This window comes from Myotis yumanensis, unplaced genomic scaffold (genome assembly GCF_028538775.1).
Source record: "Myotis yumanensis isolate MYYU_CA2020_CCGP unplaced genomic scaffold, mMyoYum1.0.hap1 SCAF_14, whole genome shotgun sequence".
NCBI lineage: Eukaryota > Metazoa > Chordata > Mammalia > Chiroptera > Vespertilionidae > Myotis > Myotis yumanensis.
In genome coordinates, this window is record NW_027223765.1 from 1737364 (window position 1) to 1753852 (window position 16489).

A 16489-nucleotide genomic window follows, 5' to 3' on the forward strand; every position below is an offset into this window, starting at 1 on the left:
TGGAGCCTCGGGGGCCCAGGCGCTCGGCAGGGACCTGGGAGGGACGGGAGCCCAAAGCAGGACCTTGCCTTCCTCCGCTCCCTCCTCCTCCTCCTCCTGACCCCTGTCCTCTGGTCTTTCCCTCCTTTTTCCTTCTTGACCTTCAACATCCTTTTCCCGCTTCTTCACACCCTCTTCTCCCTGTTCTTCCTCTTTCTTCCTCTGTCCTCACGCCGTCCCCCTCAGCTCCAGGAGCCAGGTCGAGCTTGGCTGTGACGGTGGTTTCTCCCCCACTCCCCACAGGCATGAAAGCTGGAGCCAGGCCCGGAGGCACCCCGGGGGCTCCTGCTGGCCAGCCAGGGGCCGAAGGGGACAGCGTGTTCTCCAAGATCCTCCCCGGGGGCGCCGCGGAGCAGGCGGGCAAACTGACAGAAGGTGAGCGCTGCCCATGCCAGGTGCCGGTGGGCTCTGTCCCGGGCCCTGCAGACGGAGCTGGGTCTGGGGGCTGTCTCCGCTCGGTCCCTGGGCTGGGCCAGCTGGGGGCTCTTGGGCTGCACTGGCTTCCCAGTGCCCTCCGACCCCGCCCAGGAGGGAGCCTGATGCCTCTCTCCTTTCCACCTCACAGCGGTCTCTGCTTTTGGCAAAAAATTCTCCTCGTTCTGGTGACCCTGCCCGGAGGGGTGAGTATGAGCTACTGCACCCGCTCCCTCCCCAGACCGCCGGAAGGGGCTCATGCTGTAGGTCCTGGGGTCCTGAGGTCCTGGGGTCCTGGGGTCCTGGGGGCGGAGTCTGGGCTTCAGCGGGAGGTGATGTGGCCAGAGCAGCAGGGCCCGCTCCTCTGAGTGTGGGGGGAGGAGGAGGAGGAGGGAAAGGAGGGACCCTGTGCCCAGAGGCCCCAGCACAGGCCGGCTCCGCAAGTCCCTGCGCCCCACACGGTCCCAGCAAAGGGCAGCGGGGCTCCTATCCCTGTCCTTCTCCAGCACCCCTGCCCCCAGGGCTCTCCCAGCGAGGAGTGGGCGTTGGGTGGGGGCTGGGATGCAGCTCCTCCCAACCTCCATGCGCTTCGCAGGCTCTCAGGCTCTCGATGAGATGGAGGGAGGTGGTGTCGTTGTTGTGGGAAAACCTCTGGAGTCCGAGGCCTGGGCACAGCTCTGGACTCTGCGTATAACAGTGAGTGTGGGGACCAGGCGGGCGGGGCGGCGGAGGGGTGCAGGCCCAGTGCCTGCGTGTGACGGAGACACCGAGCTTTGGTCATACACTGTCGCTGCAGAACAGAGTGAGTGGGGGAGACGGGAAAGGACAGAGGAGGGGAGGTCCCCGGACGGGTAGGCTCCGTCCCAGCCCCGGTCAGCCCGGGGGAGAGAAAGGGCCCAGGCGGGTGGGGGGCCTCCCCCTGGAGCCTTCCCTGGCGTGGCCCTGCCGCTGGCGAGGAGAGGCATGGCATGCGGGATGGCAAGGAGGGTCTGGCCTGTGGTGCCCTCTGTGCACTGCCATCCCCTCCTGCAGCCATGGACCACCCTCCCCCGCCTCCTCTCTGCTCCCCAGGCGGGGCACAGAGGCCCAGTGCTTCTCCTGAGGGCAGGCATGGGCAGCAGGGCCAGGAGGGCAGCGAGAAGGCAGAGGCGCCTGCGCCAGGCCTGTGGTGGGAAGGCGCTGGGTGGGGTCGAGGGGCTGCCTGTCTCTGGAGGAGCAGGGGGACGGGAGGGGAGGGCCACCCCCTCACTCAGTTATTCCGGAAATGGTTCTCCAGCCCTAGGCCGGGGCCCGGCCTGCTCCCGTGCTGGGGACACCGCGGGGCCAGAACCACGTCCCCGCACTCAGAAGCTGACAGTCCATTGAGTGGGACAGAGGACAGAAGGTTCAAGGTGAAAGTTAGGTCCAAATGGTGGTTTCTGAAGCGGCGACGCGCTCTGAGCCCATGAAGTCGGGGCAGAAGGGTCTGCCCTAGAGACAGTGGTTAGGGCGAGGGAGACCGAGAGGGGGCTGGGCGGGTGCAGGGGAACAGCATCCGGTGCCGGAGGCGACAGGCAGGCCTTGGACCGGACCGGCAGCCAGCACCCCGAGCCCTAGCCTGGCGGGAGAGGCTGGGGGCGGGCGCCTACGGGGCGGGCATGGGCGGCCAAAGTGAGGAGCCTGGCCCGTATCCTAATTCCAGTGGCCACAGAGCAGCACCCCCAGTGCTCTGCCTGCCCTCACCCCACGACACGGGCTCCCTGCCCCTCTCCTGCTCAGCCGGGTGGCTCTTCCTGCGACCTGCAGCACCTGTGACATCAGGAGCCGCACTGGGGCGAGGGCAGCGTGGCCAGGTTCCTGACCGTGCCTTTGGGTTTAGGGCTGGAGCTCCATCCCTGGGAAGGGACAGGAACCCGGGCGTGGCTTGACTCTGTGTCCTGCCACATGACGTGGGTGGGCCGCTGAGCTGCTCACTGCGTGTCACGGGTCTCCCGCCAGCTCTGCGTTCGGCTAACGGGGGCGAGCAGGCAGCTGCTGTGCGAGGCCGTGTCCTGGTGGCGGGAGAGGCTGCCATTTCAACAAACCCCACTCCCTCCTCTGAAGCAGAGCGAAGAGCAGCGGTCGTGTTAAGGAACATCCCTTCTGGCCCACCCGACTCTGCTGCTTCCTGTCCTTCTCTTCGACTCAAAGCTGCCGGACACCCATCCCCCAGCCTCGGGTGGGAGCCTGAGTGGGGAGGAGGCCATGGCGTGTGGCAGGCAGCTGAGAGGAGCGCGGGTGGGAAGCAGCTGTCCACAGCTCTTGACAAAATCCTCTTTCCTTCCTAACCGCCTGCCTCCTTTCTTCCTTCCCGCCTCCCTCCCTCCTTCCTTCCCTCCTCCCTCCTTCCTTCCTTCCCGCCTCCCTCCTTCCCGCCTCCAAGCATCTACAATCTGGCGCACCCTTGGCTCCCAGACTCGCCGGAGGGACGGACATGGTGGGCGGCCTCCGCTGGACAAGTGGGACCACCTGCCGGACCCCTGCTTGACTTTCCGGAGCCCCTGCTCTCCTGGGGCGCCGCCTTCAGGCCGGGGAGGGAAGAGCCTCTTTGCAGACCCTGCAGCCTGGCCAGCCCGGCTTCCCATGCGTTATACACAGAGTTGGCGCACGCTGCCTTTCCCACAGACGCTGCCTCCCTCCACGCGGCCAGAAGTTCTTCCACAGCCTGGGACTGAGAGCTGGGCCCCGGCTCCGTTCCCTCCACATTCCAGCTGGCCCACCTCCCTCTGCCGCCGCAGGGCCCTGCCCCGCAGCCTGCCCTCCGGTGACATCAGAGCAGACTTCCGTGTGCTGTCGAGGGTGAGAGGACTTGACAAACACTAGGACCTAACACTGTCTCCTTGCTGGAACCAGAGGCCATAGCACCGCAATGCAGCGTGGGCCCTGGCCGAGGCTCCCGCAGCCCACGGTGGCAGTGCCCGCGCTGGCCGCCATCTCAAAGCCATTCCCCAGCCATCGCTCCCGGGCACCGCCATCGTCTCGACAGCTGGCTCCTCCCCCTCACGCCTGGGGGTTTCTTTTGATTTCGAGAGCAGCCTTAACATTTCAGTTGGTTTACGTGTATACCTCATGAACATCTTTGGTTTCTCCTTCTCCCTCCGCCTCTCCCTTGCTCACCCCTTGACTCTCCTCCCTCCACCCCTCCGTGACTGACGGTTTGGTCCCTCGCTGCTCAGTCCCTGCTCAGCACAGGGAGGAGGCTGACTCCGAAGCAATAGTGGGCAGCAGGCCGCCCAGAGCACAACCCGGGGCGAGGCCTCGGAAGCCCGCCGCCTGTTTACTGTGCAATCCAGTCCTTCTTAAGCCATCACCAGGGCGGCTCGCAGCAGAGGCCAGGCTTCTGGCCGGGGCGGACCCAGCACCCTGGACTGGGGAGTGTGGCTCCCTCCACCCACCTGGTGGACTGGGCGGCCGCCCTCCCCAGGCCCTGCCCTCGGGGACTTTCTGTCTCTTGGGCACAGCCACAGTCTCATCTCTAACGTTCTATGCAATGAAATAGAAACCCTCAAAGACAACTGTTAATATTTAATAAATTCCATGTTATGTATAAGGAGTTCATTGCAAACATGCAGTTGAGAAACTGGATAGGTATGCTCATATCAGACCCTCCCCGCTGCCCGCTCCCCTGTGGCTCTGTCTGTGGCATGTTTGACCCGTGGCCGGGCGCTGACGCCGGCGAGTCGCTGCCCCGTGGAGCATGCACTCGCAGCCTCTTTGCACGCTCTCACCCATTTCCAATGCCCGACCCTCTTGCTTGGAGTCCTTGTTGCCTCAGAACCGCCCCTCCAGGAGCGTCCGCTGCCTGTGCACGAGCTAGCAGGGGCCTGCCGGGGTGCCGCCGGAGCTCGCCAGGCTGCGGGCAGGCAGCGCCAGGCCCACGTGCCCTGCGGGTGTCTGACCAAGATGCCAGGCGAGAGGCGTCTCGGTGGACGCACGGTGAGGCCTGCTGGGGGGGGGCGGGCGGGTGTGCGGGAGCATTCAGAAGGCTCCCCTCACCCAGCCTTGAGCCAGAGGCATCCGGCCACCCCTACCCTCGGGGGCAGAGCTGGGCTGTGTCTGTGGCCTGACAGGCCCAGGGCAGGGCCTGGCTGTGTCCTAGGGCCCCTGCCCTGGCTGGCTGCTCCAGGCCCCTCCCCTATGGCTGGAGGCGCAGAGGCCTGTGAGCCAGGAGGTGGCTCCAGGGGTCAAAGGGTGCTCAGGAGAGCTGGACATCAGGCCCTCGTGGCGAGGGCAGCTGAAAAGGTCATCTCGGACCGAGCAGGTGTCCCCACAGGCAGCGGCTACAAGCCCAGTGTCTTGGGAGGCTTCTCATAGCAAACCTTGAGGCTGCTCTGCCTCTGTCCCCAGGCCCTGCACTCCTGCCACCCTCATCGCTGGAGCCCGGCCTCCCGCTGCTCGCTGCATCCCTGCCACTGAGCCAGGAGCCAGCAGGGTGGCTGCCTCCCCGGCCCGGCCCCTCCGCGCTCTGGTTTGCACCGTGCATTTCTCAGGGTCCACATTTCCATGCTTCCCATCAGGTCTACACGGCCCTTCAGAGAGGGATCCTGGCCGCTTCGGGGGGGGAGAGGAGGTGTCAACCTCTGTGTTGGGCCTGAGACCCTGGTCCTCCAGGATTTGGGCCTCACGCATCCCATGGCACTTGCCTCCTCTGAGACCAGGCCTGGGCTCCGGGCGGCGACCTGAGCAAGGGCTGAGGGGGGCCACCTCCATCACCTCTGACCGCCCAGGGCCAGCTGGGCACTGGGGGCCCACAGCAGCTCTCCTGCCACTGAAGCCAGGGGTGGGCAGCAGCAGGCAGGTGGCTGCAGGCGGCTCCATCAGACCCGGCCTCAGGCTCTGACATGCTAACTTTTCAGCAAATTTCCTTCTGGCCGAGCCCTCCGAGTTTGAAAGGTCTGACATCTGTCCCCCCCCCACCCCCAATGTACACACAGGTCACACCTGTGCCTTCACTCCTGTGAAGGCGACCGGAGCAGACCTCGGGCACAGGCGTCCCGGCCCTCCTGTGGATGCTAAGGGACCAGCACTCGGGCCATGGGCAATGGGGAGCCCCGGGCATATCTCCAACAGGAAAGGGTGCCTAGGACGCCGTCCAGGCCTCTGCATACCTGCCGCCCAGCGTCAGAAGCAAGGGCATTCATTTCACAGCGACACCCCCTCCCCGCCATCTGCTCTGTCCTGGGGAGAGCGAGGTCTCAGCCCTGCTGAGGGCAGCATGGCAGCCTGGCCCCGCCCACCCTGTGTCCCCTCCCCCACTTTGTAAATAGGTGTCATCGTGGACTCGACAGGGTCAGAGTGACAGGCCTGGTCAATTGAAACTCCTCAGAGATGTCACCCGTCTCCCTGGGCACCCAGCCTGCCCCCTGAGAGCCGTGGAAGTGGTGACACCGTGCGTGCATGTGACCAGGTGTGAGTGGGTGTGTGTGTCCGCCTCCAGCTCTGACCCCGTCAGCCCCCTGCAGGCGCGGTGCCCTGGCTGCGGCCGCCCAGCCTCGCCCCTGCTGGCTGCCTCCCTCCTCCCCCCCTCCTTCCCTTCAGTCCCTCCCCCCCTTTCTTTCTCTCCTTCTTTATCTGAGGGGGGGGAGTGCTGTACAAAGTCACACAAACAAGTTTACAGTTGTAAGTGCAATGACCGAGCCCTCCACATGACCTTGTGAAGTGTGTGCGTCCTCCGTGCCCGTGAGAACTCGTGCTACTTCCGTGTCCCTCCCCTGTGCTGTGACGAGGTAACTGTGGCATCAGAATAAAGGACTTGATATCCACAACCTGCAGACTGTCTCTGGGTGGTTTCTGACGGGGGAGGCTCAGCCAGAGGAGCACATCCCCCAGCTCTCGACAGTCCTGTCCGTGGAGAAGCATGAAAGGGCAGAGCGCGCAGGTGTCCACGTCGCAGCCCCCACTGAGGCGCCCCGGGCAGGTCCCAAGCTTGGCCCTGGAGGTGGTGCCTCCTCCGCCTGTGCCCAGTGTCCAGGCTGCACAAACCGCTTTCTGGGCCCTGGTTCCAGGGAGCCGGGCGAGCAGGTGCTGCCTCCCGATGCCGCCAACAAGTCCTACACCCGCCTGCCTGGCTGTGTCTGCTCCAACCCCCAAATTCAGGGGCTGCCAGACCTCAGTCCTGCCCCAGAAGGACGGGCGAACCTTACTAAAGGAGCCCAGCGTTGCTAGGCAACTTTAAGGCCACAGATCAACAAAAAGAGGCTCACCCTGGCCTCTGGCCTTCCGCCCCCTCCCCAGGTTAGCACCTTGATGCATGTCCTTCTTGTTTGTATTTTTCTATTCTTTTTCATTTTATTTTTTAAAAATATATTTATTGATTTCAGAGAGCAAGGGAGAGGGAGAGAGAGAGACAGAAACATCAATGATGAGAGAGAATCATGGATCGGCTGCCTCCTGCACGCCCCCTACTGGGGATCGAGCCCGCAACCCAGGCCTGTGCTCCCGACTGGAATAGAACCCAGGTCCCTTCAGTCCGCAGGCCGATGCCCTATCCACGGAGCCACGCCAGCTGGGACTCTTCCTTGTCATTTTACACAGAAGTTGGAGCGAGCTCCTCCCATTTGTTTCTGCATGTTCACCCAGGGACTCCGGTGGCCACCCCCGGTGCCCAGCCTCGTTTCCAGCGGGCCCACTGCACAGCCCTGTGGACAGGCACTGTGTCCCCGCTTTCCCCGTACAAACACCGCTGGAGGAACCTCCCAGTCTCCAGCCTTCCACCCCACTGGCGGCCGGGCCACTCTTCCTGTCCCGGTCCTGCCTGGTTTGCTCACAGTGCCAGCAGCCTCCGGATGTGAGGACTGTTTTTCCTGAAGGAGCTGATGTGGCTGATGGGAAAGGTGGGCGGATTGTGGCCAAAGGCAGGGCAGGGCACGGAGCCAGGGCCCTGGGGTGTGGGAGACCAGCCAGGCTCAGGGCACAGGGAGAAGGGACACCCCTGCTGGCCCGGCTGCTGCCCAGCCCCTCCCGCCCGCCTTGGCCACCAGAGCCGCTCGGTCCTGGGCCACAGGCAGCTCTCCGGCTCTGGGTGAGCTGGACCCCACCAGGTCCTCTGCACCCAAGAGCTTGGACTGCGGCCGGGGAGGCAGGCGTCACTGAGTGGGGTGGGTGAGGCCTGAAGGGACCGATAGCTCGCGGGGCGGGCCTGGTGGCTGATAACGACACCCCGAGGGCTCAGCAGCCCGCCCTTTGGCCCGCACCCCAGCGCTCTGCACCCCAGCGCTCTGCGAGCCCCGCCCAGGCCAGGCCTGGCGCTGTCCGGGAAGGTTCGCCCATGTTGTACCAGGAGGGACCCACCGGCAGCCCAGAGCGGGAGGTTCCTGGGGGCAGGCGGCTCGCACCCCGCCCGATGACCGGCCCCTCACTGGTCCTGCCCCCCCAGACCCCGCCCGGCCGGCCGACCCTCCTGCGTGGCTCCCACAGGCACCCCCCCTCCCACCAGCCCTGCGCGCCCCTGAAAGCCGCTCCTCTCCTCGGGGTCCCGCCCCGGACGCCCCTCGGGTCCCCGGCTCGGCGACTGGGCCCCGCCCCCGACCGTCGAGGCCACGCCCCCTCTGCGAACGGCCCCGCCCACTCGTCGGAGGCCCCGCCCCTCCCCCGGGAGGCCGGGCGGCGCGGATTTCGGGGGCTCCTCCGGGCTCCGCCTCCCCAGCCTCACTTCCGGGCGCCGCTCGCCCCGCCTCCCCGCGGCGGCGCTGGCGGTCATGGAGCGGCAGGTGAGGGCTCGGCCCCCGGTTCGCGCGGCCCCCGCAGCGCGGGCCGGGCCTGACCCTGCTGTGTCCCCCGCGCAGGTGCTGCAGAGCGAGCCCGCGGAGGCGGCGGCGCTGTACCGGGCGCTGAGCCGCCAGCCCGCGCTGAGCGCCGCCTGCCTGGGCCCCGAGGTCACCACGCAGTACGGGGGCCGCTACCGGACGGTGCACACCGGTGGGCGCGGAGGGGAGCGGGAGGGGGTGCAGGGCGGGCTGCTGGGCAGCGCCCACGGGTGCGGGGGAGCCGGGGTCCGAGGGCGAGGGGGTGCACACACGGCCTCAGGGCCGCCCCGAGAGCCGAGCTGAGCGGGGGCCGCAGACCCAGGCCTGGTGCAGGCCGGGGGCTGGAGCCGGGCGCCCCGTGGGTGGGTGGGTGGGTGGGTGCCGGAGCCGCGGGGGTGTCGCCAGGAGGCCGGCCCTGCACCTGCGCGTCCGGAGGCAGATGGGGCGCGGGCCTTCCTGGCGGCGGCGGGAGCCTGCGGGGCGGCCCCGTGAGCAGCCGCTGCCTCTCCTCGCAGAGTGGACCCAGAGGGACCTGGAGCGCATGGAGAACATCCGGTTCTGCCGCCAGTACCTGGTGTTCCACGATGGGGATTCGGTGGTGTTTGCAGGGCCCGCGGGCAACAGTGTGGAGACACGGGGGGAGTAAGTGCGGGAGGAAGCTGGCGGGCCTCGGGCCTGCGTGTGTGGGCAGGGCCCGGGGGAGCCAGGTTTTGCCCCCGGGGGCACCCTGCGCCCTGACAGGCCCTGATAAGACTGGCGTTTGCCCCAGACGTGGGCCTGGAGCGGAGCCCGTGGAGGCTCAGGGAGGCCCGGGCGGAGCAGCCAGGCCAGTGGCCACGGTGGGGCTGGAAGGGCTGCCAGGTGGGTGTGGGCCAGGCCCCCAGCATCCTGTCCGGGCCATGTGGGGTGGGAGGTGACCCTGACCTCCCCCCGTGTCTTCCTCAGGCTGCTGAGCAGGGAGTCTCCTTCAGGCGCCATGAAGGCCGTGCTGCGCAAGGCGGGGAGCGCGGGCGCCGGGGAGGAGAAGCAGTTCCTGGAGGTGGGCGCGGGGCAGCCAGGGCCTGGGGGGGACCCGGGGGTGGGCAGTGGGTCTCCGCCTGCGCGTCAGGCTCTGCTGGGGCGCAGGCAGCCTGATGCCCGATGTCCCCAGGTCTGGGAGAAGAACCGGAAGCTCAAGAGCTTCAACCTGTCGGCGCTGGAGAAACACGGGCCAGTGTACGAGGACGGTGAGGCGCTGGCGGTGACAGGCGGGGTGGGCAGAGGGGCGGCCACCGCCCGGGGCTCCCCTGACTGGCCCTCTCGCCCAGACTGCTTTGGCTGCCTGTCCTGGTCGCACTCGGAGACACACCTGCTGTATGTGGCAGAGAAGAAGCGCCCCAAGACCGAGTCCTTCTTTCAGACCAAAGCCCTGGACGTCAGCGATGACGACGTGGCCGAGCCCAAGAAGCCAGACCAGGCCATCAAGGTGCTCGGGGCCGCGGCCAGTCCGGGAGGCCCTGGGGCAGCCCTGGGCTCCGTGTGCGCCCTGCCCGCCCTGCACCCGGCAGAACTGGGAGGCACTGGCTTCCGGGGCAGGGCTGGCCCTGGCAAGGCAGACGGGGCGCTGAGTGTCTCGTGTTCTCAGGGGGACCAGTTTGTGTTCTATGAAGACTGGGGAGAAAGCATGGCTTCCAAAAGCACCCCGGTGCTCTGCGTGCTGGATGTGGAGAGCGGCAACATCTCTGTGCTCGAGGGCGTCCCTGAGAGCGTGTCCCCCGGACAGGTGAGCCCGCCGCCGCCGCCCTCAGCTTTGGGGCAGGGCCCTGCCTGAGATGCCCCTGCTCACCCTGCCCCGGGGTCTTGCCCACAGGCCTTCTGGGCCCCGGGAGACACGGGCGTGGTGTTCGTGGGATGGCAGCACGAGCCCTTCCGGCTGGGCGTCCGCTTCTGCACCAACCGCAGGTGAGGCGGGGGGCAGGGCAGGGAGGGGCTGGGGCGCAGGCCGGCCCTGATGCCGAGCGTCTCTGCTGGTTTCAGGTCAGCCCTGTACTACGTGGACCTCACAGGGGGGAAGTGTGGTAAGTGCGGGCCCCCTGAGCTGTACCGACCCGCCCGGCCTGGCCCGGCCTGCCCGCGTGACGCTCCCGCTTCCGTCTGGCCCAGAGCTCTTGTCGGATGGCTCCCTGGCTGTCTCCTCTCCCCGGCTGAGCCCAGACCTGTGCCGCATCGTCTACCTGCAGTACCCATCGCTGGTCCCCCACCATCAGTGTAGCCAACTGTGCCTGGTGAGCCGGAGGTGGGCGGGGCCGTGTGCAAGGGGATGGGATGGGGGAGGCGCTGAAGTCCAGCCTTGCCTCCCCACAGCCCCTCGTGGGCCCCCTTTCCCGGGTGGAGGGGTGGGTGAGTCCTGCCCGTCCTCTGAGGCAGGGCCCCAGGCTGGGGCTGCCAGTGCCGCTGGACGGAGGGCACTGGAGGGCTGTGCGCGGTGGACTCGCGCCTGGAGAGCGAGGAGAGTGAGCTCCGGTGCAGGAGCCCGACCTTTGCCAGTGGCACGTGGCAGGCTCTGCGAGGGGCTGTGTTACGAGGCTCTTGCCCAAGAAGAGCTCTGGGCCCCAGAGAGAGTGGGAGTTAGGCCCCTCCAGACCGTGGCCCAGCGCACTAGGAAGGAGGCACAGAGCTCTTCCCGGGCCCCCCCTTCCCAGGGTCACCCCAGAGAGGCCTGGCGCTGAGCTCCGTGCCCTGAGGGCACCGCCAGTCCCGCGGCCTAACTGTGTGTCCCCTTGCAGTACGACTGGTACACCAGGGTCACTTCGGTGGTGGTGGACGTGGTGCCACGGCAGCTGGGAGGTAAGGGGCGTGGGGCCGGGGGGGTCGGCGGAGCCCTCGGCATTTTCCTGCGTCCACCACCCCTGCGGGGCCGGTCCATGTGCAGCCTCCACGGGGAGCAGGGCCGGCGCCGTGGGAAGGGTCCGGTGGTCACACTGGGGGGCGGAGGGGGGGATGGTGTGCCCGTCCGCAGCTCCCAGTGAGATTTCTCCGGGTTTCCCAGCGGCTGCCTGGAGCCGCTGCTCCTTCCGGGCTCCCAGAACCTACACTGGGGCCGCCTTGTCCCACTCCCACCCCCAGCCCCGCCCCGCCCAGCCCTCGACCAGCAGGCACCTGGGAGGGTGCTTGGGGCCAACAGGCTCCGTCACAGTCCCTGTGCTCGGTCTCCTTGGGACCCTGGGCCACCCCAGGGCGTGAGCGGTGAGTCTTCTCAGGCCGCCGGTCAGTCCGGGCGCCCAGTGGGCAAGGGCGCCTTCCTCCCCTCTGGCTGCAGGGATGCAGCTGGTGCCTGCACCTCAGCCAGCGCCCTGACCTCCCCGGGCTCCCTGTCTCCGTCCGTGGAGGGCGGTCACCCTGCCTTCCCTGTGGCATTGATCACGTGAGGGTTAAATGAGTGATGACGATAAAGAGCAGGACTGCCCGGCCAGCGGGGCTCAGTTGAGCGTCCACCCATGAACCAGGAGGTCCCGGTTTGAGTCCCAGTCAGGGCACAGGCCGGGTTGTGGGCTCCATCCCCAGTGGGGGCGTGCAGGAGCCGTTCCATGCTTCTCTCCCATCCTGATGCCTCTCTCCCTCTCCCTTCCTCTCTGAGATCAGTAACATTTTAAAAGGAGCGAGTTCCTCCGCCCCCTGTGCCAGGCCCTGCTCACCTGGCGCCGGAGGAGCAGGTCGCCGGGAAGCCGGCATTTCCTCGGAGCACCTGGCGTTCCCAGAAGCCCCTGAGCTCTGCCTTCCTTGGGCCTTCGAGACCCTGCCCTCCACCCTGCCCCCCAATGCTTCGTGCCCTCCTGCGTCGGGGGTGCTCCCCAGCAGCCAGCCTGACCCCCCCGCCCCCGCACGCACACCCCGCACTCCTAGACGCAGCCCCTGCTCCTGTCTCCGCAGAGAGCTTCTCTGGCATCTACTGCAGCCACCTGCCACTGGGGTGCTGGTCCGCGGACAGCCAGCGAGTGGTTTTCGACTCTGCTCAGCGCAGCCAGCAGGTGAGGGGCCCTGACTGTGCTGAGAGGCGGCCATGACCCACCCCCGGGCCCCTGGGCCTAGGGCTCACCCACCGCTGGCTGCAGTACCGGCTACCAGGCCTCGCCCGCCCCAAGGCCCTGCCGGCCCGTCCTGGCTCCACTTGTCCTTGGGGCTCTGGCTGCCCTGGTGGCCCCCGGTGCCGTCCTTGGTCGTGGTGCCCTGTAGCAGCCACGACAGCTTCCCTGGCCTTCATCCTCCGCGACACGGCTGCACCCCTCCCCCAGGCATCGCCGGCTTGGGACGAGGGGACTGGCACTGGGGGGCCCTAAACCCTGTACGGGGAGTGATAGGGGGGCAGAGGCCTCTCCCAGGGGGTGTGCCAGGCCCCTGTTGGGTGTGATACCATGTGGTCCGCATTCTGGCTCAAAGGCAGCCCTCACACTGCCCAGGGTCACTTGCACGTTGTGACGGGCTAGGATTTGAACCCAGTCCCTCAGGCTGCACCCTCCTGTCCTGAGTAGCTGTCACAGTTGCTCACAGCCCTGGCCTGGCTCAGGCTCCCTGAGGGGGGGGCGGGACCCACAGGGCCCTGGGACATGAGGCCACACGTGGCTCCTTTCTGCTCAGGACCTATTTGCTGTGGACACCCAGGTGGGCACTGTGACCTCCCTGACGGCTGGTGAGTGGGGGGCCGAGCGGGCCAGCCAGGCCAGGGGTGGGACTGGGGCTTGCGCTCGGGCAGCGGTGGCCCTCGGCCCCTGTGCCACCGAGTGTCCTGCAGCCTTTACTGCCAGTGTCACGAGGACCCTGACCAGCCAAATGCCTGCCTCCCCTGCTCCCCTCGGCTCCGTGTCCTGCCCGCCTCAGAGCGGCCCCACCCTGCTGCTCAGCCTCTGCAGCCCTTAGGCACAGGCCGCCTGCCACCAGCCCCAGGGGAAGCCCTGCGGGGCGCCTTCCTCTTCCTCTTACAACCACTGGTGACCTGCCCTCCAGCCCTTCTGCCCTGACCTGACTCACTCCTCCAGGCTTCCGGGGTCTCGTCCCCGGCTGCACCTCACCATAAGGCCCTGCTCAGGACCCTCCTCGGACCCCTGGCTGGGATCTCACCCCCGGCCCCGGCCTGGCTGCCCTCATCGAGTGGGGACGGGCGTGGCGTGGGGTCCGGGTGTCCCGGGTCGAGCCGTCCCCGGGCACAGCCCGTGTCCGAGAACCAGCAGCAGACTGAGCAGGAGGCTCGCCCAGGACCGTGCACTTGGGGGTCTGGGACGGTCCCGGGTGGGTACCCCTGCGCTTCCCAGGGCAGGAAGGCACCTGCTGTCGCGCCTCTGCCAGGGACTCTGGCTCCGCAGGGAGGGGGTGGGAAGGTGGCCCTGTGGGTGCTGAGTGGCGTCTGCCTTCTGCAGGGGGGTCAGGAGGGAGCTGGAAGCTGCTCACGATGGACCGGGACCTCATGGTGGCACAGTTCTCCACGCCCAGCCTGCCCCCGAGCCTGGTGAGTGCTGGGGGCCCCAGGCCAGGCCAGGAAGAGGGTCTGTGCAGGCAGAGCTCCGGCCCGAGTCTGTGCTGGTCGCCAAGTGGACCCAGCAGCGTGGTCCGCAAACTGCCCACTGGGTCTGCCCTGCACAGAATGGGCTCCTGGGGCTGTGCCCCGGCCTCTGGCTGAACAGAGCACAGGGAGACAGCGCCTCGAAGCCGAGGAGGGGGGTGTGTGCCTTTGTATGGACCAGTCCACGGTGGGCGTCCGTGCCACACCCACTGGAGGGGGAGACGGTTCAGCTTTGAGAGAGCTGCCCACCTCCCCCCCCCCCCGCCCCTTCCCGGGCAAAGGTGATGGGCAGGGAGGGAGGCAGCCAGGCCCTGTGACACACCCTTTCCCCTTGGCAGAAAGTTGGGTTCCTGCCTCCCCTGGGGAAGGAACGGTCGGTGGTGTGGGTGTCCCTGGAGGAGGCCGAGCCCATTCCCGACATCTCCTGGGGCGTCCGGGTGCTGCAGCCGCCCCCAGAGCAGGAGAACGTGCAGTATGGTGAGCCCGGGGCGCGGCCCCTCCCCAGCTGCTGGCACAGCGTCTGCCCCCCTTTCCTGCCTCCGGCTTCAGGGGGTCCTGGGATTCTCTCCGAGAGGCTTTCCTTCCCCTCTGGACAGCTGCGGGGAGGACGGGGTCCAGGCATCTGGGCACCTGGTCTGGGTGTCAGCGTGGAATCCCCAGGCCAAGTCGCCTGTGGTGGGGAACCAGGGCACAAAGACAGGCCCCTACTCGGCCTGTGACCATCCCTGCCCCGAACGCGGCCCTGGCGGAGGGGCTCCTGGGTCCATGTCGCTGTGTGGGGGCCGTGGCCAGGCCTGTTCTGGGGGTCGGCCCCAGAGCTGCAGCTGCAGCGAGGCCTTGCCCAGGGCAACCCCGCCGGCCCTGCTGACGGCCGCCTCTCCCCGCAGCTGGCCTTGACTTTGAAGCAATCCTTCTGCAGCCCAGCAACCCTCCCGACAAGACCCAGGTGCCCATGGTGGTCATGCCCCACGGTAGGCACCTGGCCTAAGAGCCCCTGCCCGCCCGCCATCCCTCCTGGCTGGCTCTTCACCCCCTGCTCCCGCCTGCAGGGGGGCCCCATTCGTCCTTTGTCACCGCCTGGATGCTGTTCCCAGCCATGCTTTGTAAGATGGGCTTCGCAGTGCTGCTAGGTGAGTGCTGGGCCCGCAGCTCCCGCAGGGCTGGGGGGGGATGGGGGGCCTGGTTTGTACAAGCACCACAGGGACCACCCTAGTCTGCAGGCGTCGCTGTAGCCCGGACCTGGTAACCACTCCCAGGAGCTGCCGGGCGGCCTGGCTCCAGGGCGAAGGGGTCGGAGACTCACTTGGGACTCCCAGGGAAGGGAGTGCTCACGGGCAGCAGCCTCGAATCTCAGCCCCTCCCCCCGACAGTGTGCAGCTGACCCCAGGCCTACTTCACAGACGGGGTACAGTGTCCGGGGGGCGGGACTGTCTCTTGACCACCCTGTCTGGTCCCTTCCTGGCCTCCAGTGAACTATCGCGGCTCCACGGGCTTTGGCCAGGACAGCATCCTCTCCCTCCCTGGCAACGTGGGCCACCAGGACGTGAAGGACGTCCAGGTAGCAGGGGCTGGTGGGGGGGCGAGGAGGCTGGGGACGCCCTCCCGCAGCGGGGCGGCAGCAGGCTGAGGTGCGCTCCGCCCCACCCTGTAGTTTGCAGTCGAGCAAGTGCTCCACGAGGAGCACTTTGACAAAGACCGAGTGGCCCTGATGGGCGGTTCCCACGGCGGCTTCCTCTCCTGCCACCTGATCGGTCAGTACCCGGACACGTACAGCGCCTGCGTGGCCCGGAACCCGGTGATCAACATCGCCTCCATGTTGGGCTCCACTGACATCCCCGACTGGTGAGTGCCCTCTCCTGGCCCGCGCCCCGTCCAGCCCGTACCCCCAGAGCCCTGGCCCTCGCCCCGTCCAGCCCGTACCCCCAGAGCCCTGGCCCTTGCCCCGTCCAGCCCGTACCCCCGGAGCCCCGGCCCTCGCCCCGTCCAGCCCGTACCCCCGGAGCCCCGGCCCTCGCCCCGTCCAGCCCGTACCCCCGGAGCCCCGCCCACGAGCTGCAGGGCTTGGTCTCCCGCAGGTGTGTGGTGGAGGCGGGCTTCTCCTACAGCAGCGACCGCCTGCCAGACCTCAGCATGTGGGCGGAGATGCTCGACAGGTCCCCCCTCAAGTATTCCCCTCAGGTACACAGCCCCGCCCCCGCCCCGCCCCGCGTGCTGCCACCCACGCAGAGCCCGGGCCTGCTCACCCTCATCCTCACCCCCAGGTGAAGACGCCGCTGTTACTGATGCTGGGCCAGAAGGACCGGCGGGTGCCCTTCAAGCAGGGCATAGAGTATTACCGTGCCCTCAAGACCCGGAACGTGCCTGTGCGGTGAGTGCAGGGCGGCCGGGAAGCTGGCGGGCAGGGGAGGACGCCCCCCGACTTCAAACATTCCTGCTCGCCCCCAACAGGCTCCTGCTGTACCCCCAGAGCACCCACGCCCTGTCTGAGGTGGAGGTGGAGTCCGACAGCTTCATGAACGCCGTGCTCTGGCTGCGCATGCACCTGGGCAGCTGAAGGCTGCCTCTGCGCCAGCCGGTTGGCAGGGCGGCCCTTGGTTCTGGGAGAGCCCGGGGTCTGGCAGAGCAGCGGGAGGATCCTGGGCTCTGGACTCTGGTCGGGCGAGCGGGAGGCGGGCTGTCTGGTTATAATAAATGAAGACAGTCTGGTTCCTGCTGGTCCTCTGTGCCCAGCCCCGCCGGG

At 67.6% G+C, this 16489-nt stretch overlaps 2 protein-coding genes across 3 annotated transcripts in view; both read left to right on the top strand.

Annotated features, from left to right (window-relative positions):
* BSN (bassoon presynaptic cytomatrix protein) overlaps positions 1 to 6236 on the top strand; it is a 57934-nt gene extending 51698 nt beyond the window's left edge. Inside the window, 4 exon segments of the mRNA XM_070391271.1 lie at positions 283 to 414; positions 605 to 659; positions 1049 to 1149; positions 2855 to 6236. Of these exon segments, the coding sequence (XP_070247372.1) occupies positions 283 to 414; positions 605 to 645 (173 nt within the window). The 3' untranslated portion in view covers positions 646 to 659; positions 1049 to 1149; positions 2855 to 6236.
* A 1875-nt stretch (positions 6237 to 8111) lies between these two features.
* On the top strand, positions 8112 to 16456 carry APEH (acylaminoacyl-peptide hydrolase). 2 transcript variants are annotated; one of them, XM_070391275.1, is made up of 23 exons: positions 8112 to 8180; positions 8256 to 8388; positions 8732 to 8858; positions 9162 to 9255; positions 9367 to 9442; positions 9524 to 9681; positions 9841 to 9978; positions 10066 to 10157; positions 10233 to 10273; positions 10359 to 10480; positions 10982 to 11042; positions 12126 to 12223; positions 12831 to 12854; positions 13229 to 13478; positions 13607 to 13695; positions 14088 to 14226; positions 14637 to 14720; positions 14799 to 14879; positions 15219 to 15307; positions 15401 to 15591; positions 15825 to 15927; positions 16011 to 16117; positions 16198 to 16456. In XM_070391275.1, the coding sequence occupies exons 1-23, from the start codon at positions 8169 to 8171 to the stop codon at positions 16301 to 16303; spliced, it is 2415 nt and encodes an 804-aa protein (XP_070247376.1). In that variant the 5' UTR covers positions 8112 to 8168; the 3' UTR covers positions 16304 to 16456. The 2 variants fall into 2 exon arrangements, with proteins under 2 accessions (XP_070247376.1, XP_070247378.1); XM_070391277.1 differs by lacking the exon at positions 13229 to 13478 and having other exon boundaries at positions 8114 to 8180; positions 12831 to 12882.
* The last annotated feature ends 33 nt before the right edge of the window (positions 16457 to 16489 follow it).

What these genes read in the sequence shown, in the direction of transcription:
- APEH (XM_070391275.1), top strand. An exon ending in AGCCAGACCAGGCCATCAAG is followed by an intron (nt 9,682 to 9,840) that starts GTGCTCGGGGCC and finishes TCGTGTTCTCAG; the next exon opens with GGGGACCAGTTTGTGTTCTA. An exon ending in TATTTGCTGTGGACACCCAG is followed by an intron (nt 12,855 to 13,228) that starts GTGGGCACTGTG and finishes TCACTCCTCCAG; the next exon opens with GCTTCCGGGGTCTCGTCCCC.